This window comes from Bos taurus, chromosome 10 (assembly GCF_002263795.3).
Source record: "Bos taurus isolate L1 Dominette 01449 registration number 42190680 breed Hereford chromosome 10, ARS-UCD2.0, whole genome shotgun sequence".
NCBI classification, from domain to species: domain Eukaryota; kingdom Metazoa; phylum Chordata; class Mammalia; order Artiodactyla; family Bovidae; genus Bos; species Bos taurus.
This window is the reverse complement of record NC_037337.1, coordinates 38,310,576-38,334,934: the sequence shown is the minus strand read 5'-3', so window position 1 is coordinate 38,334,934 and position 24,359 is coordinate 38,310,576. Positions and strand designations below refer to the sequence as shown.

Here is a 24,359-nt window from a genome sequence, read left to right as displayed (position 1 = left end):
TCATGATGTACTCTGCATGAAGTTAAATAAGCAGGGTGACAATATACAGCCTTGATGTACTCCTTTTCCTATTTGGAACCAGTCTGTTGTTCCATGTCCAGTTCTAACTGTTGCTTCCTGACCTGCATAGTTTTTCTTTTTGTTAAAAAATACATTTTAAAATTACTTAATTTGTCAACAATTTAGTACACTACAGAAGACTCTCCTGTTTCTCAGAATCGTTGATAGTTTGCTCTGTTCCCTTTCAACACTGTTTCTTTCGCATTTAAAATATAGCTACTTAGAAGGCAATGGCAACCCACTCCAGTACTCTTGCCTGGAAAATCCCATGGACTGAGGAGCCTGGTAGGCTGCAGTCCATGGGGTCGCTACGAGTCAGGACACGACTGAGTGACTTCACTTTCACTTTCATGTATTGGACAAGGAAATGGCAGCACATTCCAGTGTTCTTGCCTGGAGAATCCCAGGGACGGGGGAGCCTGGTGGGCTGCCGTCTATGGGGTCGCACAGAGTCGAACACGATTGAAGCGACTTAGCAGCAGCAGCAGCAAAATGTAGCTAAGCGCCAAAACATGGTTTGCCACAACTTCATTGCTTTCCCCTCCCATTTATCTTTACTGTATCACATAGAGCTACTCTGTTCTTTTTAAGAGCTACATGATGTTCCATAATGCGGACATACCACGTTTATTTCGTCTTTCCTCTACCGATGAATGACTACGTTTCCAATTTTTCGTTATTTCTTCCATCTCTCCCAAGAACTGCTGGGGTACAAGCTTTCTTGCGCGCATGTGCAAGTGCCCACAGGTTACATTCCTAAACAGAGCTTAACTTTTGAGTGTTTTGTTTGTTTGTTTGTTTTCATTTTTGAGGGCTCTGGAGAACCAGTGCACGTATTTCGGGAAGCAAAACACACCCACAACATCCCGATCAGGAAGAGACCCATGGCGGGTTCTCACTTAGCTTCTACAGTTTTTTTTTCTTCCTTTCATTACGTTGAGTTTGCTTTTTACCTCGTAGATGCAACAGTTTCCAGCATCGAAACCAGCAATACACCCATTCACTTAGCCACCAAGCCCAGTAACTAAGAAAATAGGGGAAGCCTCTAGCCGCACAAGCCGTGACGCCTGCTTCCGGGAAGCGGACCGGAAGTCGCTCTTTGATTCTGCGTCAAAACCAACTTCAGGGGCCGTCGTAAAAGTGTCGCCCCTTGTCTCTGGGACCGGCCACAGGTTTCCACTCGCCTTTGGCGAGGGGTCTGGAACTGCGGGCGTCAGTTTCCCTCAAGATGGCGGACGAGGAGGCTGGGGACACAGAGAGGATGGAAATCAGCACGGAGTTGCCGCAGACCCCTCAGCAACTGGCGTCTGTAAGTCCCTGAAGGCCAGTTCCTTTTGTAACCTCCCCGCCTCCGACACCCCCGCCCCAGTCCCTTCTTACCGCGCTAACGAGGATGTGGGGCTTCACCCTTTATGGTAGCTTACGGGAATGGGGAGTCGTATGGGTTGATCTGGATGGAAGCCACAGAATAAAAAGTTAGTCATCTCTCAACTTCCTGCCGGGCAGGTCTCTGGAATATAATGACTTTGTAATTTATTAGCGTTGACAAGTTCAAGCATGTCTCTCTCCTGACGTGGAAAGAAATAGTAATGTTATTAGATGATCTGGTATGGGGATTTTGGAGGACGAGCCATTTTCCGATAGACGCAGTGTTAACCGGTCCTGACAATAGGAGTCCAGGACGCAGCACCTAGTGTTGTATTGCATAGCTGCCTGGGTGGGGCCTGATAGTGGCAGGGAATGCTCCCACTGTCAACTCATGTCAAGATACGGTGGGTAGCACATCGTTGTATCTTTAGAACCCAGGCCCAGTCCTCAGTGGAGAAACCCGTCTTCTGCCTTTGTTTTTTAAGGTGAAAAAGAGATGTTCAGACATTTCAGGTCAGAGCGATGCCATTAATTAGTATCGGCATCTACACTTTTCCCTTATATTTTGTGAGGGTGCGGGGGTCGGGGGGGGGGCGGGGGACGAGAAGGCAGAGATAGTAAATTTGAGTCAATAGTCTGACTACAGGGAGAAAGCTGACTAAGGAGGATAAGAGGTAGGGGGCAACACTTGGGAATGCTCTGGATGTCCCCAGGCACCTAGTGGGTAGATAACATAGAAAATACTCAAATATTGGTCACTGCTTGATGTTGCGTTTTATTGATTGGCCTTTATTAGTACATGTAGAAAAGTGTGGGATATGCACTTCTTTCTGATGTGTCTTTGGTTTGCAGTTTTAATAAAAGCACTTTTTAAAGTATTTTACCCCTGCAGACACTTGAGTTTTGTTTTATGAGAGAACAGAGTGAGCTCCAGAAATAAGAGTCCACTTCAGGGACGGAAGAGACTGGCTGGAAGATAAAAATCAGGTGGGGGAGAAGTTGGAATAAGGGTTTGGCCATCAGCTAGGGCAGTGCTTGCAACCATCCTCTAACCCAAGTAGCAGTTCAACCTCATTTCACCCTGTTAAAGGAGGAAGCATATGTTTGGGATGATAAGAAATGAGAAGATACGGAAACTTTAGAAGCAGCTGAAACATCTGATCATAATGTAAACCTGTACATTTTACATCTTCAAAGGAGTGGAGAAACTGTGCTGTGGTCAGAAGTGTTACTGTAGTTTTGTGTTGCTAAAGATGACAAGCATTTATTTAAAGCTTTGATATGTTAATTCCTTGCAGGTGATGCAATAAAACCTCATCAGTCTAGACTGGATTTACTTAGAACAGTAGATAATGGTACAGAAGTCCAGCTGGAATTATATTGCAGACTCGTCAAGATACATTAGATTTCTTTGGGCAAGACTTTGAGTTTTGCAAGATAGTAGGTAGATGACCGGAGAAGGCAATGGCACCCCACTCCAGTACTCTTGCCTGGAAAATCCTGGTGAGCTGCAGTTCATGGGGTCGCTAAGAGTCGGACACGACTGAACAACTTCACCTTCACTTTTCACTTTCATGCATTGGAGAAGGAAATGGCAACCCACTCCAGTGTTCTTGCCTGGAGAATCCCAGGGACGGGGGAGCCTGGTGGGCTGCCGTCTAGGGGGTCGAACAGAGTCGGACACGACTGAAGCGACTTAGCAGCAGCAGCAGCAGCAGCAGGTAGATGACAAGAGAAATGTAGTAGCCTCAGGTTATTCACACTCTAGAGACACTGGTAAGTGTTCAAACTTTAGTACAAGAGAGGGTGAGTGAAGACCTGTGACTGGTAAGCCTCCGGATTACTTTTTTGGCTTGGATCTGTCTGCCTACTCTAGGACACCAGACATCTTCCTACTTTCCTGTTCTTTTTAAAAACACCATCTTCAATTTTATCCTGACTGTGGAGTAAGATACAAGCTTTCCAGTTTACTTATTCTTTTTCATTAAGCAAAACAGGCACAGAGATTCTTTAATATTTAAATAATTTGAATTTAAATCACCATTGGGAGGCAGGGGAAAACAAAAATAATAAATATGGGTTACAAAGGTTTAAGAAATCGTACCAATTCCATTAGAGTCTTGTCCCTGTGTATTATTATGTCCATTTTACTTATATCAAACTTCCTTCTTAGAAAGTTTGTTTTTTGTTATATTGCTATCAACAGGCATGAAGTTTCTCAAGTTTCTGATGTCATACAACATGCAATTAGAATGTTCAGTTCAGTTCAGTCACTCAGTCATGTCCAACTCTGCAACCCCATGGACTGTAGCCCGCCAGACCTCCCTGTCCATCACCAACTCCTGGAGTTTACCCAAACTCATGTCCATTGAGTTGGTGATGCCATACAACCATCTCATCCTCTGTCGTCCCCTTCTCCTCCTGTCCTCAGTCTTTCCCAGCATCAGGGTCTTTTCAAATGAGTCAGCTCTTCATATCAGGTGGCCAAAGTATTGGGAGATTCAACTTCAACATCAGTCCTTCCAGTGAACACCCAGGACTGATCTCCTTTAGGATGGACTGGTTGGATCTCCTTGCAATGTAAGGGACTCTCAAGAGTCTTCTCCAACACCACAGTTCAAAAGCATCAATTCTTCAGCACTCAGCTTTCTTTACAGCCCAATTCTAATATCCGTACATGACTACTGGAAAAACTATAGGCTTGACTAGATGGACCTTTGTTGGCAAAGTAATGTCTCTGTTTTTTAATATACTGTCTAGGTTGGTCATAACTTTCCTTCTAAGGAGCAAATGTCTTTTAGTTTCATGGCTGCAGTCACCATCTGCAGTGATTTTGGAGCCCCCCAAAAATAAAGTCTGACACTGTTTCCACTGTTTCCCCATCTATTTGCCATGAAGTGATAGGACCAGATGCCATGATCTTACTTATCTGAATGTTGAGCTTTAAGCCAACTTTTTCACTCTCTTTCACTTTCATCAAGAGGCTCTTTAGTTCCTCTTCACTTTCTGCCATAAGGGTGGTGTCATCTGCATCTCTGAGGCTGTTGATATTTCTCCCAGCAATCTTGATTCCAGCTTGTGCTTCCTCCAGCCTAGCGTTTCTCATGATGTATTCTGCATGTAAGTTAAATAAGCAGGGTGACAATATACAGCCTTGACGTACTCCTTTCCCAATTTGGAACCAGTCTGTTGTTCCATGTCCAGTTCTAACTGTTGCTTCTTGACCTGCATACAGGTTTCTCAAGATGCAGGTCAGGTGGTCTGGTATTCCCATATCTTTCAGAATTTTCCACGGTTTATTGTGATTCACACAGTCAAAGGCTTTGGCATAGTCAATAAAGCAGAAATAGATGTTTTTCTGGAACTCTCTTGCTTTTTCAGTGATCCAGTGGATGTTGGCAATTTGATCTCTGGTTCCTCTGCCTTTTCTAAAACCAGCTTGAACATCTGGAAGTTCACGGTTCATGTATTGCTGAAGCCTGGCTTGGAGAATTTTGAGCATTACTTTACTAGCTTGTGAGATGAGTGCAATTGTGTGGTAGTTTGAGCATTTTGGGGGATTACCTTTCTTTGGGATTGGAATGAAAACTGACATTTTCCAGTCCTGTGGCCACTGCTGAGTTTTCCAAATTTGCTGGCATATTGAGTGCAACACTTTCACAGCATCATCTTTTAGGATTTGAAATAGCTCACTGGAATTCCATCACCTCCACTAGCTTTGTTTGTAGTGATGCTTCCTGAGGCCTACTTGACTTCCCATTCCAGGATGTCTGGCTCTAAGTGAGTGATCACACCATCTTGATTATCTGGATCGTGAGGATCTTTTTTGTACAGTTCTTGTGTGTATTCTTGCCACCTCTTAATATCTTCTGCTTCTGTTAGGTCCATACCATTTCTGTCCTTTATTGAGCCCATCTTTGCATGAAATGTTCCCTTGGTATCTCTAGTTTTCTTGAAGAGATCTCTAGTGTTTCCCATTCTATTGTTTTCCTCTATTTCTTTGCATTGATCTCTGAGGAAGGCTTTCTTATCTCTCCTTGCTATTTTTTGGAACTCTGCATTCAGATGCTTATATCTTTCCTTTTCTCCTTTGCTTTTCACTTCTCTTCTTTTCACAGCTATTTGTAAGGCCTCCCCAGACAGCCATTTTGGTTTTTTGCATTTCTTTTCCATGGGAATGTTCTTGATCCCTGTCTCCTGAACAGTGTCACGAACCTCAGTCCATAGTTCATCAGGCAGTCTATCAGGTCTAGTCCCTTAAATCTATTTCTCACTTCCACTGTACAATTATAAGGGGTTTGATTTAGGTCATACCTGAATGGTCTAGTGGTTTTCCCTGCTTTCTTCAATTTAAGTCTGAATTTATCAATAAGGAGTTCATGATCTGAGCCACAGTCAGCTCCTGGTCTTGTTTGTGCTGGCTATATAGAGCTTCTCCATCTTTGGCTGCAAAGAATATAATCAGTCTGATTTTGGTGTTGACCATCTGGCGATGTCCATGTGTAGAGTCTTCTCTTGTGTTGTTGGAAGAGGCTGTTTGCTATGACCAGTGCATTCTCTTGGCAAAACTCTATTAGCCTTTGCCCTGCTTCATTTTGTATTCCAAGGCCAAATTTGCCTGTTACCCCAGGTGTTTCTTGATCCCCTACACACGTTCCCCTCGTGTGTAGGGGATCTTTAAAAGATAACATAGTCTTTTGTTGATAGTTGACGCTAAAATGTTGAGAGAGGAAGGAGTGAGAAGTTATATACCATTTTCAGTGTGGAGACATTTTTCCTTAGACATTTGTATCTATTGTTTTAGGCCAGAGCACAGCTTTCTGTAGTAAGAACACAGAGTAAGAAGACAAAGATGAGAACCAAAGTCTATGGAGTCCAGACTTAAGCCCTTTCCCACCAGATCATAGCAGGGCCTAGTGCCTGTTGCTTTTTTTCCATAAGCGTCTCCTAATTTCTGTTGTAGACAGCTAGGGAAAATTCTGATTTTCAGTACCAAATTCTGTAGAGTGATAAAGAAATTCTAAAACCACAAGTCAAGAGTGACAGCTTCAGTCCTTCTAGTAACTTACTATAGATGAGCTGGTGTTTGAGAGTGACTGCTTATGTTTAATAACAGACATTGTCCTGCAAATAAAGAGGTTTTTATTCTCAGCAGTGCATAGAGAGTCTGTCTGGCTAGATGTGTGTATAAATCAGTGACACAGGATAAACCAGTGTAGTATCTGCCCATCCTTTCTTTATGTGTACTGGCTTTGAGGGTTACCTTAGATTTCTTTGAAGGCATTAATCATATGTTGGGCTCTGTGAAACAGTTTTCTCTAAGCTTTTAACTCAGATGGCTTAAAACAGACTATTAAGGCCTCTTTAGTCCCAAATGATTCCTATGAACTCCTATGTGTTCTTCCAAGATAATGTGATTAACATACCTCCTATTGAAGAACCAATAGTTATTTGGTGAGTCTGTTATTTAAAACCATTTGGTATAGTCCTTTTTTTTTTTTTTTTTTAATGTTACACTCTGTAGTAAGCTCACTGCTTATGGAAATACAGTGTACTGAATAAACGTTACTGAAAGACCTCAGAAGAGTTATTGTGCTTCTCTAAGTGCCTACTTGCTATTCAGGAATGACATAGGCCCTAGGCCCTGTCCAGAATGGAGTTTGCTGTTCATCACTTAAATATAATTCTCCTTCAAATAATTTACTTAATGCTGTTCTTCAGAATGAAGTCTCTGACTTATTTGGAGGAGTAGGGCTATAACCACTTAATGTGTCTTTATGGACTGCCTTTTACAAATTCTTTGAACTTTTGGTATAGTTGGATAAGCTAGAAATGACTTTAGACACAGGAGGGAAAATCTGTTAATTTATCTATGTGTGTTTTTATATACACATACTCTGAGAAAGAATTTTAGTTTATTTGAAAATATTAATTCAACACAGTAGAAAGAGAATATGAGATATGTATCCCATAGTGTAGGAAACCAGATTTCATTCATCCAGAGACTTTAAGGAGAGCTTTGAAAATTGGAGCATGAACCTATGGTCAGAGAAAAAAGGGAAGAGAATGGCTTAGGAGGGATGGGATGCTTTCAAAGACTGAATTCTGACAGCATGCCTATATGTAAATTATTTCAACAGGGAAGAAGAGAGAGGGGCCTTATTTGTCACACTTACTGTACATTTGATTCTGGCTAATGGCTTAGTGGTAAAGAATCCTCCTGCAAATGCAGGAGACCTGGGTTTGATCCTTGGATCAGGAAGATCCTCTGGAAAAGGAAATGGGAATCCACTCCAGTATTCTTGTCTGGGAAATCCCATGGACAGAGGAGCCTGGTGGGCTACAGTCCATGGGCTCACAAAAGAATTGGACATGAGTTAGCAACTCAACAACAACAACAAAACAACAATTTTATCAATGCCTTGAAGACATAGTAGACATACCATATTTACAAACAATATAAGGCTTAACAGATATAATAATATTATAGGACACACACACATACAAAATCTCCTTAGGCTAGATTTTGCATTAAAACTAACAAGGTGAGATTTAATTGCCATGAAAATAAAGCCTTATGTCTAGGACTGCGTATTTGTGTGTAGGACTAAATCTCTTGTATGTGACTGGTTTGAGGGTTTTAGTTTTTTGCAAACTCACTAAGTCATAACATGATATGACTGCCAAAACAAAGAAAGCAAGCAAAAAAAAAGAAACCTCTTTAAGCAGCTGAGTGTCCAGGATAAGGGAAATACAGAAGCATATTTTACATGTTCTGTGAAAGAGTAATCAACATGGAGTGTGGTCTGGATACCATGTCTTTATGGATGGCTAAATTTCATTTCTAGGAATGAGCAAGTTTTCTTTGGTTTCTACATTCCTGTTTTTAGCCCTGGAATAAAGAGACTAATGGGAGTTAATATTTATTATCTTCGTTTCTTTGATAGGTTGTTGGGTGAAAGAGTAGAGTAATTTGTATTGGATTATTTCGGGCAGCATAACTTAAAAGTTACAGGAAGGTAGATTTTGGTTTAATTTGGGCTGTAAGAATGGAAGCTAGCTGAGAGGAAGTCTTCAGACAGGCTTCGGGAGCTGATTATCAGATATAGACAATTTCCCTATGGGATAAGTGAGTGAACTAGGGTTTTTGTTGTTTGCTTGTTTTTAAACTTCATAAATCTTTCAGATAGTATTGCAAAAAATTTTAGTGTAACCAAAAATTTCTTGGTTCCTAGAGGTATTCTAGTTACAAATCCAGTACTTGCTATGAACAATTCTGCAAGCTCCAGATTTTGTTATGCCTTTAAATCAGGGGGATTAGGAACAGAATTACAGGCCCTCTGAATACTGTTGATGTCCATCAGTTATCTCAGGAAGCGTAAGTTGTGATTTGAACAAGAGGGAACTAGTATACTTAAAGTAAGTTCCGTTTTCAGACTGATGTTCCCAAATAGGCATCCCAGTCCCTGGGTCAGAGTTGAAAGAATATCTTTAATCTCCATGGGGACAAGGAAAATATTTGGAATGTTTGAGAATTTAAGTGTGTGAGAACTTGTTTTCACAGAACAGTCAATTATGAAAGTCTTCCCTTATCTAAATATTGAAAAAAAATGTTTTTTCCCCTGAATATGAACATTTAAAATTCTTAATCATGTCTCAAATTGGAGAAACTACTAAAAGCAACCAACCAAAGAACAAAATCAAACCTACTCCAGTCACCGGTAATTCCTGAACATGTCACTCAGGAAAGTACATCCTGAATAGTTTTTCTTATCAAGGAAAAAAAGAAAGAAACCTTAGCTGAAAAAAGGTTTTCATAGTTGTGGCAGTCATCTAGGAGAGAATTTTTTGTGAAACAGTATAATTGTACTTTATCTTCTGTAAGAATTTTGTAAACAGTTTTGGAAGGTTTAATGTTACTTGCTTTGTTCTCTCTGGCAAGAAGTCCATAACTTTCAGCAATGACTGAGAACGTGTACTTGAGATAGGCTTGTGGGGATACAAGGATTTGGAAGGAAAGTACCTTCCCACAGAGAGCTAACAGTCTGGTTGAAGGGGCTTGATGTCTGCATTTAAAGATAACTAATGTTATCTAGCCGGAGAAGGCAATGGCACCTCACTCTAGTACTCTTGCCTGGAACATCCCATGGACGGAGGAGCCTGGTAGGCTGAAGTCCATAGGGTCACTGAGTCGGACACGACTGAGCGACTTCACTTTCACTTTTCACTTTCATGCATTGGAGAAGGAAATGGCAACCCACTCCAGTGTTCCTGCCTGGAGAGTCTCGGGGACAGGGGAGCTTGGTGAGCTACCGTCTATGGAGTTGCACAGAGTCCGACACGACTGACGTGACTTAATAAACAAAAACAAAAAAAATGTTATCTAGCAAAGATGTAGGTTCTGAATGTGTACCTCCTTTAGTTAGTGCTGTATTGGACTTATGGGAGAGAGAAATTTCCTTAGGTTGGTTAGTGAAGTATTCATGGAGGTGAGTTTAGAGCTAAATGGACTTTAAGGAAGAGGTGAGGTAGAAGGATAGAGAGCTAGTGGTAAAGTCAGTGGAGAAGGTGTTGAAGGCATCAACACCCAGAGATTCTATCCAAATCAGCCAATTCTATAAAAATAGCATTTTACAGTGTTAGTTCCTCAGACTGAGATGTGTAATGACAGAGATAAAATTTAAGAACATTTAGTGGTATCCATGAATGTTGGGCATTTGTTAGCTAAAGAGGCTTTATTTAGAGGGAAATTTTAAAAAGAAGGCAAAGCTTTATTTTGTTTTACTATTAAAATGAAATTGATCGAGTCTTATGGGTAAATTTAAATGAATTATGTGTTTATATTTGATTAAGTAGAATGAGCACTGAACTCTGAGAGTCAAGATACCTAAGTTCTGTTCCTGACCCTGATAATTAGTATTCAGTCTTGGACAAGCCAGTTTACTTTTTCCTTATAACTCAGTTTCAAACGAAGTAATTGAACCAGAATAGATCCCTGAGGTTTTTGGTGATTCTCAAGCTTCTCATGTTCTTAAAAACATTCTTGAAAACTAGATTAGAAACTAGTTCTGTGCCTTCCATAATTAGATAGGACAGAAAAAGGTTTTTGGTGTATAGTACTGAATATATAGAGAATTTTTAAAAAAATGCTCTTTGAAGAAAAGAATTTCAGGTACGACATAGAATGTTAAATCTTCTAGTTATAGTTATTGTCAGGTATGCAAACATGAGTTGTTTGTTTGTGAGTACCCTATAAAAATTGAAGTTAGAATATTGGAAGGTATAGTTGGTTTTTTTTAAAAAGGTTTTAGTAAAATATTTTTAATTTTATAATTAAAAAATTGCTCCTAAAATATGGAATCGCTGTAAAGATATTATTGTTATTAGGTAAGCAAACATACAAATAAATTCCATGAAAATATGCTAAAATCCCACTGCTCACTACTGTTAACATTTTGGTATATATTCCTACTAAATTTTCCCCATTTTAATATATATAGTATATAACCAAATGAGATTTTATACATGCTACTTTGTAACCTACTTTAATGTACTGTATATCTTTACTGCCTTTCCACTAGGTGGAAATAGACATCTTCAATATCATCTCTCTTTTTCAAACTTCTTATTTTGAACTCATTTTAGACTTTAAGAAAACTTACAAAAATAGCACAGGCAGTTCCATTATATCCCTAACCCCTGCATCCCCTAATGTTAGCATCTCACATAAAATATTACAGTTATTAGGGTTGCTGCTGCTGCGTCACTTCAGTCGTGTCCGACTGTGTGTGACCCCACCAGGCTCCCCTGTCCCTAGGATTCTCCAGGCAAGAACACTGGAGTGGGTTGCCATTTCCTTCTCCAGTTATTAGGGTTAGGAAGTTAATATTTCTACAAACTAAACAACAGTCCTTATTCAAATTTTACCAGTTTTCCTACTAATGTCCTTCTTCTGTTCCAGGATCCTATCAAGGTTCCCACCTTACCTCCCACCTGTTTCATCCAGTATGTAACAGTCTGTCCCAGTATGTAACAGTCCGTCCCAGTATGTAACAGTATGTAACAGTGTCCCAGTTTCTCCATAGTCTCCTTTCAGTTTTTAACAGTGTCTTGATTTTTCCTTATTTTTAATGACCTCAGCAGGAGCACAAGAATATTGAGCAGTTACTTTGTACAATGTTCCCTTTGGAAGGAGGGTATATGTTTTTGGCAAGAATAACATAAAAATGGTACCGCATCCTCAGTATATCATATTAAGGGATTCTTGATATCAGTATTTCTTACTACTGGTGATATTTATCTTAATCACTTTGTTAAGTTGGTATCTGCAAGGTTCCTCTATAGTTACTACCTTTTCCCTTTGTTCTTAATAAGCATCTTAAAGGGAGACACTTTGAGACTTTTTTGCATCATTTTAATGGATGTATCCGGAGAAGGCAATGGCACCCCACTCCAGTACTCCTGCCTGGAAAATCCCATGGACGGAGGAGTCTGGTAGGCTGCAGTCCATGGCGTTGCTGAGGGTCAGACACGACTGAGCAACTTCACTTTCACTTTTCACTTTCATACATTGGAGAAGAAAATGGCAACCCACTCGTCTTCTTGCCTGGAAGATCCCAGGGACCGGGGAGCCTGGTGGGCTGCCGGATATGGGGTCACAGAGTCGGACACGACTGAAGCGACTTAGCAGCAGCAATGGATGTATCTCCTATGGTTGTTTTAGAGTTTTTTTTCCTCCCCTCTTGATTGCATTATTGACACTTGTCAAACAAGGTCAAACAGTGTAACATTGTTTACAGTGAAAAGTGAAAATTCTGAGACCTTTCCTTCAGTTCTTTTCCCCTCAGTTCTCCATATAACCACTGTTAACAATTTGATGTTTCTCTTTCTAGAGACTTATTCTGTGTTTAGGAAACAATGATACATGTATCTATACAGATATATACATATATCTCTACATTGATGTACATGTTGAATTAGGAAACTCAAATGTATAGAAATGTATAAACATCATTTAGAGGTTTGTTTTTGCTTTTACAAAAATGAAATTATATTATTTTAAACTTGCTTTTTTCAGTCTACAGTATTTTATGACCTTCTGACTGCATATAGTACTATGGATGTACCCTTTAATGATAAACATTTAGGTGGCCTTGTTTTTTCACAATTACAAGTCAAATAGTGGACACAATGGAATATATATATATATATATTTTTTTTTACAGTTTTGCCTAGAAAATCCCATGGGCGGAGGAGCCTGGTAGGCTGCAGTCATGGGGTCGCTAGAGTTGGACACGACTGAGCGACTTCACTTTCACTTTTCACTTTCATGCATTGGAGAAGGAAATGGCAACCCACTCCAGTGTTCTTGCCTGGAGAATCCCAGGGACGGGAAGCCTGGTGGTCTGCCGTCTATGGGGTCGCACAGAGTCGGACACAACTGAAGTGACTTAGCAGCAGCAACAGCAGGTCTGATTAAATGATAGATTCCACCATTTCTTTAAACAATTCCCTTATTGATGGACATTCATATTTTTTTCCTGTTATGAATAACTTTGTACATGAAATGTATAGATAGAAAAAACTTTAAAATGATTTTTGATAGATAATACATATGTAAAAAAATTAAATAGTAAAAATGTTTATACAGTGAAAAATAAATAGAGGCCTGTTTTTGCTGTTAACAATGTATTTTGAACCCTTTCAAAGACTGTCTACTCTCATGTAAGCATATACTGATGTATCTCCTTCTCTTCACGTCTTTCTTTATAAATGGTAGCATACAATTTTCACTGTTTTGTACTGTTTGCTTTTTATTTAACCGTATAGCTTGAAGAATATTTTATATTAGTACATTTAAACCTGTGCCCCCTCTCTTTTTTATAATGGCTGCATTGAATTTATGTGCCATGATTTATTCAGCTTTTGTTATGGGACATTTAAGTTGTTTTTAGCCTTTTATTATCATAATAATCCTGCAAATAAAATACTTGTATATATTTCTTTTTACATATTTGAGATTATCTGAGGAACAGATTCCTCGAAGTGGGAATTCCTGAGTCAAAGTTTATATAAATTAAAAATTTTAATAATTATTAAAATTGTCCTTCTGAGAGGACAGGCTAATTTAATTTTTACAATAATACCTAATTTTAATATAGTATGTTTTATATAAAGTTTTATAGAGTTGAACTTATGGAGGCATATTGAGCTTCAGGAGAGCAAACTCAGCCTTATATATAATATATAAGGAACTTTCCTTAGTTCCTTTTATGTATATATATATTATATATAATACGTAAGGAACTTTCCTTAGTTACTTATGATGGAACTTTATGTAAATTCTTTTTTAAAAAAATTTTTTATTGGCGTATAGTTGATTTATAATGTGTTAGTTTCAGGTGTACACAAAGTGAATCAGTTTTATGTGTATATACACACACACACACACGCACATATATCCACTCTTTCTTTAGATTCTTTTCCCATATAGGCCATTACAGAGTATTGAGTAGAGTTCCCTGTGCTATACAGCAGGTTCTTATTTGTTACCTATTTTATGTATATAGTACTGTGCATGTGTCATTTGCAGTCTCTCAATTTATGCCTTTCCCCTGTTAATGATTAATTCTAATTGTATGTCAGCTTATAAAACTCCTTAGACAAGTTTTATGAGTTTATCATAGTTGGATAGATTTCTGATTCCTTTTCTTTGTCCTGAAAATTGTTTTTTACACTTCAAAGGGGTACCTGTTATTTAAGATATAGTGAACAAGTGTGTGTTCACCGTGTCAGAACTCATAATGATTTTATAATGTTATCTAGCCTTTGTTTTTAAAGACTGAAGAGTCCTAGTTTTCCATCCCTATTATTTTTTCTAGGATTTTTTCATTTCCCTTGATAGTTTTCACTTCAGTAACACTACCCAATGGCCTGAACAGTCAGTCATACTTCTTGGGATCAGGGTATTCCTGTGCTAAAAGGGCCAGGACTTTAGCTATGTAGATAGCTGTGGGTGGGTGCTCTATCCTCTGTTGGCAAGTTGGGTTAGTATATGATAAATATACTTCATAGTTGCCTCCTATCTCTGTGTAATTTCATAGAAGCGGTAGCTCAATTTAAGAAGTAGGGACGTGTTCATTTTAATATATATCTGTTCTAAAATTTATCTTTCACAGTTTGATTGTATGAAAATTTGAAAAAATGCACAGTAAGTAGCAGAACTGGATACCAGTTACTCATGTTTATTTTGAGGAACAGAAAGTTTTAATTTTGATTCTGTTTTATCCATTTTTTTTCATGGTTAGCGTTTTTTGTGCCCTGTCCAAGAAATCTTTGCCCTCCCAGACGATGTCAAAGAGTTTTCTTTTATGTTTTTGTCAAGAAATTTTACAGTTTTAGTTATTACCTTTAAATCTGTGATCCATTTCAAATTAATTTTTGTGTATGGTATGAAGTATGGGTTGAAGTTAATTTTTTTCCATTAGGATATCTAATTACTCCTGCACCAATTTTTGAAAATTGCTGTCTTTTTTGAACTATGTTGGTTCCTTTTTTAAAAAATGAATTGACACTCCACTCCAGTATTCTTGGGCTTCCCTTGTGGGTCAGCTGGTAAAGAATCCGCCTGCAGCGTGGGAGACCTGGGTTTGATCCCTGGGTTGGGAATATCCCCTGGAGAAGGGAAAGGCTACCCACTCCAGTATTCTGGCCTGGAGAATTCCATGGACTATGGGGTTGCAAAGAGTCAGACACGCTGAGCAGTTTTCACCTTCATTTTACATACATAATGGATTCATTTTTAAACTGTCTTAGTTCCATTGATAAAAAATATATATATATATATATATATATACACACCAGTGCTAATTCCATACTATTAGTATACCTTTATAGTAAGTCCTAAAATCAGATACTGTTAAGTCTCCTTCTAAGTCCTTTACATTTCCTTTTTCTTTTTTTTTTTTGGCTGCCATGCACAGCTTGTAGGATTTTAGTTCCTCAACAAGGGATTGAACCTGGATCATGACAGTGAAAGTGCCAAGGTCTAACCACTGGACTGTGAGGGGATTCCCTCCATATTCGTTTTAGAATCAATTTGTTAATTTCTACAAGAAAGCTTGCTGGGATTGTGTAGAATTTGTAGTTCAGTTAGGATGTATAAACCTTTTAAAAATATTGAATCTTGTAAACAATGAACATGATGCAACTCTTCATTTTTTAAGATACTTCATACATTTCTCTCAATAATGTTTTATAGTGTTCAATATAAACTAATTGCCAAGTATTTTTTTGATGCTACTGTAAATGCTATTTAAAAATTTCATTTTCCAATTATTTGTTGCTAATATATAGAAATACAGTTGATTTTTATGTATTGATCTTACATCTAATGAGCTTGCTTAGTTCACTTACTATTCTTACTTGTTTTTTTTTTTTTTGCTACACTGGGTATTTGTTGCTGGGCACAGGCTCTCTCTAGTTGCGGCAACGGGGGCTACTCTTCTTGCAGTCTGCGGGCTCCTCATTGTGGTGGCTTCTCTTGTTGTGGAGCATGGGCTCAGTATTCGGGTGCACAGGCTTAGTTGCCCCACAGCATGTGGAATCTTCCCTCGAACCTGTGTCCCCTCCATTGGCAGGTAGATTCTTAACCTCTGTACCACCACAGAAGTCTGTGTGTGTGTGTCTGTTTTAATAGTTGTATATGTTATTTTACTTTTGGCTGTGCTGGATACTTGTTGCCACACGGGCTTTTCTCTAGTTGTGGAGAGAGGGTGGTACCCTCTAGTTGTGATGTGCCAGCGTCTCATCGTGGTGGCTTCTTTTGTGGTTCCTCGGCTCTAGGGCATGGGCTCAGTTGCTCCGCAGCATGTGGGATCTTCCCAGATCGGGGATCAAACTCAGGTCTCCTGCACTGGCAGGCGGATTCTTTACCACTGAGCCACCAGGGAAACTTGTGTGTGTTTTTTAATTGATTTCTCAGAATTTTTTTGTGAAGAGTAATCATATTGTATGTGAATAGAGACAGTTTTATTTCTTCCTTTCCAATCACCATGCCTTTTATTTATTTTTCTTGTTTTATTTCACTAGCTATGACCTCTAGTACTATAGTGAATAGAAGAGAACAGATATCTTTGCCTCATCCTTGATCTTTGGGAGAGAAGTATCTAGTGTATTATTGCAGATATTTGTCTCAATCTGTGGTTCTTTTCATCTTTCAAACCATATTATTTTTTATTCACTATGAAAATTTCCATAAATAACTTTTTATTGTACAGTTCTGTGAGTTTTGAGAGTTGCTAACAGTTGTGTACCCATCACCATAATACAGATGCTACAGAACTGTTCCATTGCCCTCAAAATTTATGTTGCTGCTACTTTGTTGTCAGCCTCTTGCAACCACTGTGCTATCCTCTATCTCTAGTAGTTTTGCCTTTTCTGGAATGTTATATGAATGGAATTATATAGTACATAGCCTTAAAAAAATTTTTTTTAATTTAGAATATTGTTGTTTACCCTCTCTAAGTCATGTCCAGTTCTTTGCAACCCCTTTGACTGCAGCACTCCAGGCCTCCCTGTCCCTCACTATCTTCCAAAGTTTGTCCAAGGTCATATCCATTGAATCAGTGATGCTATCCAACCATATCATTCTTGGCCACCCTCTTCTCCTTTTGCCTTCAATCTTTCCCAGCATCAGTCTTTTCCAGTGAGTTGGCTCTTCACCAAAGTGTTGGCGCTTCACCATCAACATCAGTCCTTTCAATAACTATTCAGGGTTGATTTCCTTTAAGATTGACTGGTTTGATCTTGCTGTCTAAGGGACTCTTCAAGAGTCTTCTCTAACACCACAGTTTGAAAGCATCATTTCTTTGGTACCCATCCTTCCTTATGGTCCAGCTCTGACATTCATGCAAGACTACTGGAAAAATCACAGCTTTGACTGCTGCTGCTGCTGAGTCACTTCAGTCGTGTCCAACTCTGTGTGACCCCATAGACGGAAGCCCACCAGGCTCCCCGTCCCTGGGATTCTCCAGGCAAGAACACTGGAGTGGGTTGCCATTTCCTTCTCCAATGCGTGAAAGTGAAAAGTGAAAAGTGAAGTCGCTCAATCATGTCCGACTCTTAGCGACCCCATGGACTGCAGCCTACCAGGCTCCTCCGTCCATGGGATTTTCCAGGCAAAGAGTACTGGAGTATGCCTTTGGCGGATTCATTTTGATATTTGGCAAAACTAATACAATTATGTAAAGTTTAAAAATAAAATAAAATTTAAAAGTAAAAAAAAAAAAAAAAAAGTACTGGAGTGGGGTGCCATTGCCTTCTCCGCAGCTTTGACTATACAGACCTTTATCAGCAAATATGAAACTAGTATAAATGCCTTATATGGTTCTTATGTAAATATAAAACAAACATGAAATACTAATAAAACCAGAAAGCCAACCCATTTCAAATGAACAGAATTCATTTAATTCAGTTCAGTTCAGTCGCTCAGTCATGTCCGACTCTTTGCAACTCCATGGACTGCAGCACACCAGGGCTCCCTGTCCATCACCAACTCTCAGAGTCTGTTCAAACTCAGGTCCATTGAGTCAGTGATGCCATCCAACCATCTCATCCATCCTCTGTCGTTCCTTTCTCCTCCCGCCTTCAGTCTTTCCCAGCATCAGGATCTTATTCAGATGTGTCAGTTCTTCGAATCAGGTGGCCAAAATATTGGAGTTTCAGCTTCAGCATCAGTCCTTCCAATGAATATTCAGGACTGATTTCCTTTAGCATGGACTGGTTGGATCTTCTTGCTATTCAAGGGACTCTCAAGAGTCTTCTCCAACACCACAGTTCAAAAGCATCAATTCTTTGGTGCTCAGCTTTCTTTATAGTTCAACTCTCACATCCATACATGACTACTGGAAAAACCATAGCTTTGTCTAGACAGACCTTTGTTGGTAAAGTAATGTCTCTGCTTTTTAATATTCTGTCTAGGTTGGTCATAACTTTCCTTCCAAGGAGCAAGTATCTTTTAATTTCATGGCTGCAGTCACCATCTGCAGTGATTTTGGAGCCCCAAAAAATAGTCTGCCATTGTTTCCACTGTTAACCCATCTATTTGCCATGAAGTGATGGGACCGGATGCCATGATCTTAGTTTTCTGAATGTTGAACTTTAAGCCAACTTTTTCACTCTCCTCTTGACTTTCATCAAGAGGCTCTTTAGTTCCTTTTCACTTTCTGCCATAACGGTGGTGTCATCTGCATATCTGAGGCTATTGATATTTCTCCCTTTATTCCAGCTTGTGCTTCATCTAGTCTAGCATTTCTCATGATGTACTCTGCATATAAGTTAAATAAGCAGGGTGACAATATACAGCCTTGACGTACTCCATTCCCAATTTGGAACCAGTCTGTTGTTCCCTGTCCCATTCTAACTGTTGATTCTTGACCTGCATACAGATTTCTCAGGAGGCAGGTCAGGTGGTCTGGTATTCCCATCTCTTGAAGAATTTTCCACAGTTTATTGTGATCCACACAGTCAAAGGCTTTGGCATAGTCAGTAAAGCAGAAGTAGTTGTTTTTCTGGAACTCTTGCTTTTTCGATGAACCAGAGGATGTTGGCAAATTGATCTCTGGTTCGTCTGCCTTTTCTAAATCCATCTTGAACATCTGGAAGTTCACGGTTCATGTACTGTTGAAGCCTGGCTTGGAGAATTTTGAGCATTACTTTGCTGACATGTGTGATGAGTACAATTGTGCAGTAGTTTGAGCATTCTTTGGCATTGCCTTTCTTTGGGATTGGAATGAAAACTGACATTTTCCAGTCCTGTGGCCAGTGCTGAGTTTTCCAAATTTGCTGGCATATTAAGTTCAGCACTTTCACAGCGTCATCTTTTAGGATTTGAAATAGCTCAGCTGGAATTCCATCACCTCCACTTGCTTTGTTCATAGTGGCCCTCTTGACTTCACATTCCAGGATGTCTGTCTCTAGGTGAGTGATCACACATGATCTGGGTTGTGAAGATCTTTTTTGTACAGTTCTCCTGTGTATTCTTGCCACCTCTTCTTCTGCTTCTGTTAGGTCCGTATCATTTCTGTCCTTTATTGTGCCCATCTTTGCATGAAATGTTCCCTTGGTATCTCTAATTTTCTTGAGGAGATCTCTAGTCTTTCCCAGTCTACTGTTTTCCTCTATTTCTTTGCATTAATCACTGAGAAAGGCTTTCTTATCTCTCTTTGCTGTTCTTTGGAACTATGCATTCAAATGGGTTTGTCTTTCCTTTTCTCCTTTGCCTTTTGCTTCTCTTTTCATAGCTATTTGTAAGGCCTCATCAGACAACCATTTTGCTTTTTGCATTTCTTTTTCTTGGTGATGGATGGTCTTGATCACTGCCTCCTGTACAGTGTCACAACCTCCAGCCATAGTTCTTCAGGTACTCCTCTATCAGATCTAATCCCTCGAATCTGTTTGTCACTCCACTGTATAATCGTAAAGGATTTGATTTAGGTCATACCTGAATGGTCTAGTGGTTTTCCCTACTTTCTTCAATTTAAGTCTGAATTTGGCAATAAGGAGTTTATGATCTGAGCCACAGTCAGCTCCCAGTCTTGTTTTTGCTGACTTTATAGAGCTTCTCCATCTTTGGCTGCAAAGAATATAATCAGTATGATTTTGGTGTTGACCATCTGGTGATGTCCATTAACTGTGACTCAATTGCCAATGTTGGTTTGAGAGTAGAGAGTTCTATTTTTCCTGCCTCTATTTAAAATAAAGACTGCTGTTACTTAATAGCATTAAAAATGTTGGGCTGGCTGGGTGGTTTGAGATAATTGCCTCACATTTAAAACCAAATTGCCAATGAGTAATCCATGAATGTCTTTTAACAGGGCATTTCTGGGTACTTACAATGCTCTCTTGCTTGATCGAAGACAAAGGTGGCGTTATTGGAATCTACATATAGTATCTGTTAAAACCACTTATAATAGGAGTCAGGAATTTGGCCCAGAGATGGGCTTTGCTCAGTTCACATATATGCTGTCAATATGAACAAGATCCCAACTACTAAGAGGCAGTAGTACATAATCTTTTTGAATTTGACTTCTTTTGATTTTGCATGTGTTCATCATTCAGTCCTTTTATTGCTGAGCAATAAAGGAGTATGCTAAATATTCTGTGGTTTGGATGTACAAACTGTTTATAATTCGCCAGTTGAAGGACAACTGAGTCATTTCTAGTTTGGGGCAATTATGAATAAAGCTGGTATAACTTTCAAGTATAAGTGTTTTGTGAACATAAGTTTTTATTTCTTGGTTAGATAACTAGGAGTTTGATTGCTGGGTCATAAGGTAAGTATATATTTAACTTTGTGAGAAACTGCTGAACTCCTTTGTAAAGTATGTGTATAGCATTTCGAGTCCCTTTCCTTTCTAAGTTTTCTGCATTTGTGTTGATACTTGGTATTGCCAAATTTTTATTTTATTTTTTCATCTACACTCTGATAGGTTTGTTAGGGATATCTCACTGCCATTTTAATTTGCATTTCTCTAATGATTTAATGATGTTGAGCATGTTTTCCTGTGCAAATAAGCATGGCAAAAAGCCACCTATTACCAGTTTCTTTTGAAAAGCAGAAGGTTTTTTGTGTTTTTTTTTTTTTGCTGATGTTCATTTATCTTTTCTTTTTGTTTTATGGTGAGTGCTTTTTGTGTTCTAGAACTCTGGCACTCATTCATTTTGATCTCTCATTAAATGCTATGGTTCCTTTAAATAATTAAACTATTAGTAAATCCTAAGAGTTCTCATCACAAGGAAAAAATCATTTTTCCCCATTCATTTAATTTTATATCTTTGTGAGATGATGGATATTCACTGAAACTATTGTGGTAATCATTTCATGATGTATGTAAGTCAGATAATTATGTTGTACACCTTAAACTCATTAAGTGCTGTATGTCAATTACATCTCAATAAAACTGGAAGAGAAAAACAAAATAATTGAACTACTGGTATGAGGAATACTTTATCGCTCTAGCCTCTGAATCACCTTCACACACCAGGAGTTGGCCACTTCAGCAGGGAAGAGTAATTCTCATCTGCTATAGCTGCACTTCTTTTTTCTATATGTGGACAACCACTTATTTCCAAGTCCTTCTTTAAAAAAAAAAAATCACCCACTTTCCTTTTGTATTTGCTACTATTTAGTCACTCAGTCCTGTCCATCTCTTTGCGACCCCATGGACTGCAGCATGCCAGGCTTCCCTGTCCTTCACTGTCTTCTGGAGTTTGCTCAGTCTTATGTCCATTGAATCGATGATGTCATCCAACCATTTCATCCTCTGTAGCCCCCCTTCTTTTCCTGCCTCAGTCTTTCCCAGCATCAGGGTCTTTTCCAATGAGTCGGCTCTTCACATCAGGTGGCCAAAGTATCAGAGCCTCAGCATCAGTCTTTCTAATGAATATTCAGGGTTGATTTCCTTTAGGATTGACTAGTTTAATCTCCTTGCTGTCCAGGGGACTCTCAAGAGTCTTCTCCAGCACTACAGCTCCTTTTGTATTGGTGAAGAGTAAAATAGGAATATACTGTAAATCACTTTCTCTGAAACTACAGAATTATGCCATTATCTGTGCCATTACTTGTGCTCCTAGATCTTTAAGAAGGAACTTGTAAGAAAGTTTAATTTTTGTTTTGTTTTTCAGTGCTGGGATCAGCAGATTGATTTTTATACTATTTTCTTGAACTATTTGGCACAAGTGGTGCCTGACATTTATTTTGCTGAAATGGACCCAGATTTGGAAAAGCAGGAGGAGAGCATACAGAGGTCAATATTCACTCCCCTGGAATGGTACTTATTTGGAGAAGATCCAGATATTTGCTTAGAGAAACTGAAGCACAGTGGAGCATTTCAACTTTGTGGGAAGGTTTTCAAAAGTGGAGAGACAACATATTCTTGTAGGTAAGATTTAGAAATGTACAGGATTGGTTGTAATTACAGCTTAATATTCTGTGCCTATTTTATGATGTACCTTTCTTGGTGTATTGCTAGTTGTATTTAATTCTTCTTAATTAACTTCCTTTTATTATGCATTTATGTTTGTTTTTGCTAGTACAGCTTATTTTTGAATATATGACTTACACAATTCTCTCATTTTTCTTCTTGTTCTCTGAAAGTATATAAGTGATTGATTTTTGCCTTGTTTGTAATGTAGTCCATACACCCTTATCTGAAACTCTTGGTGCCACATGTATTTCAGAATTCTGAATACTTCCCCAGTAGAGTTGGGGCAGGATCCTATAATCAAACACAGCATTTCTATAAGAAATCTATGACTGTTCACAGCAAGTGGTATAAATAAAGTCTATAGTCCCTTGTCATTTCAGGTTGTTTTTTTTGCCACCAAGTAACATTTGGTATCAAAGAACCTGTTGGAGCATTTGTAACTTAATTGGATAGAAGAGGTCAGTGGTAGGGAAACTGGAAACGGCTTTAGGTTTTTCGCCTTTTGTGAAAGAACTTAAGCAGCATGGTAACACAGAGAACTTTTTTATTCTCTACTCTTGCCTGAAACTTTTTAACTTTTAGGTTTTAATCGGACTTTTAGGGTTTTTTTTTTTTCTTTTATTAGAAGTTGTTTAGGTTAGGAATGTGAATCTTCAGATTTTATAAATACAGAGAATTACTTTTTGCTTCACTGTAATTCTAGATTTGACTGATTTGTGTATAGTAGCTCAGCTGGTAAAGAATTGCCTGCAATGTGGGAGACCTGGGGTCGATCCCTGGGTTGGGAATATCCCCTGGAAGATGGCATGGCAACCCCCTCCAGTATTCTTGCCTGGAGAATCCCCATGGACAGGGGAGCCTAGCAGTCCATGGGGTCACAAAGAGTCAGACACGGCTGAGTGACTAAGCACACATAGCAGTTGTTTAGAACATACTACATTTCTTTATTCTCTTATTTTCTTAGGGAAAATTCAACTTTTGTATTTTGTATACCATTTTACTATATAGCAGTTTCATTTATCTTGTTAAGTACTTTTAGCTGAAGCCCGGTTGGTTTCAACTAAAGCATAGTAGAAGACATTTGTAGACCTCATTTCTCCAAAAGGGTCCCGGAGGCATTTTTAATTGTCACACTAGGGGGATGGTACTGACATCTAGTGGATAGAGGCCGGGTTGCTGCTTAACCATCCTATGGTACACAGGATAGTCTCCTGTATCACCAGCAAATAATTATTCAGTTTAAAGTGTCAGTACTGCTGAGATTTGGAAATCCTGCTGTGAATAGGTTAGTAGATCATATATATTTTAGAAACTGTTATTAGTCAGTCTTTACTTATTAGCATTTAAAAGTTCAGTTTTAACATTGCCCAATTCTATCGCTTCAACTGTTCTAAATAAATATTTTTAAAATTAATTTTGCACTTTGCACTTGTTTATATTATTGTCAATGTTTCCCTGAAAGTATTAAATAAAATTTTACATTTTAAAAGTTTTTATTAAGGAAAAAAATAAGAAAGATTGAATTTAATTTATTCAATAAATATTCATTGATATTTATCATGGCGTACTGCGATTTATGGGGTCGCAAAGAGTCGGACACAACTGAGTAATTGAACTGAACTGAACTGAGGTACTGCTCTACAAGCTTGGGAGATATTATACAAAGTAAATTAAAATCCTTTCCCTTATGTTGCTTACATTCTAAGGAATTTTTTCTTTAACCAAGCCTCATTTACCAGTGAACAATCAGTGCCTGTAAAATACATTTGTAACTGTAATAGGCTAAGATGATGCAGAGAGTGAAGAAAAACTGATCAATTTTTCAGAAAACTAATTTTGGCATATGTGCTGCCAAATCACGCACCAGAAACTAATTTTGAAGTGGAATTTAATAGTTTGAAACCAGGCGAAAGCTCAAAGTAATGAGGGTAACTTAGGAAACAA

At 38.6% G+C, this 24,359-nt stretch overlaps 1 protein-coding gene across 3 annotated transcripts in view; it reads left to right on the top strand.

The window, feature by feature from the left end:
• Positions 1–1,178: 1,178 nt before the first annotated feature.
• UBR1 (ubiquitin protein ligase E3 component n-recognin 1) overlaps positions 1,179–24,359 on the top strand; it is a 152,265-nt gene continuing 129,084 nt past the window's right edge. The window contains exons 1-2 of one of the 3 annotated variants that reach the window (XM_059890430.1): positions 1,179–1,369; positions 22,114–22,370. In XM_059890430.1, coding sequence (XP_059746413.1) covers positions 1,289–1,369; positions 22,114–22,370 — 338 coding nt within the window. In that variant the 5' untranslated portion in view covers positions 1,179–1,288. The remainder of the gene's footprint in view (positions 1,370–22,113; positions 22,371–24,359) is intronic. The other 2 variants (NM_001205897.1, XM_059890429.1) reach the window with 2 other exon arrangements.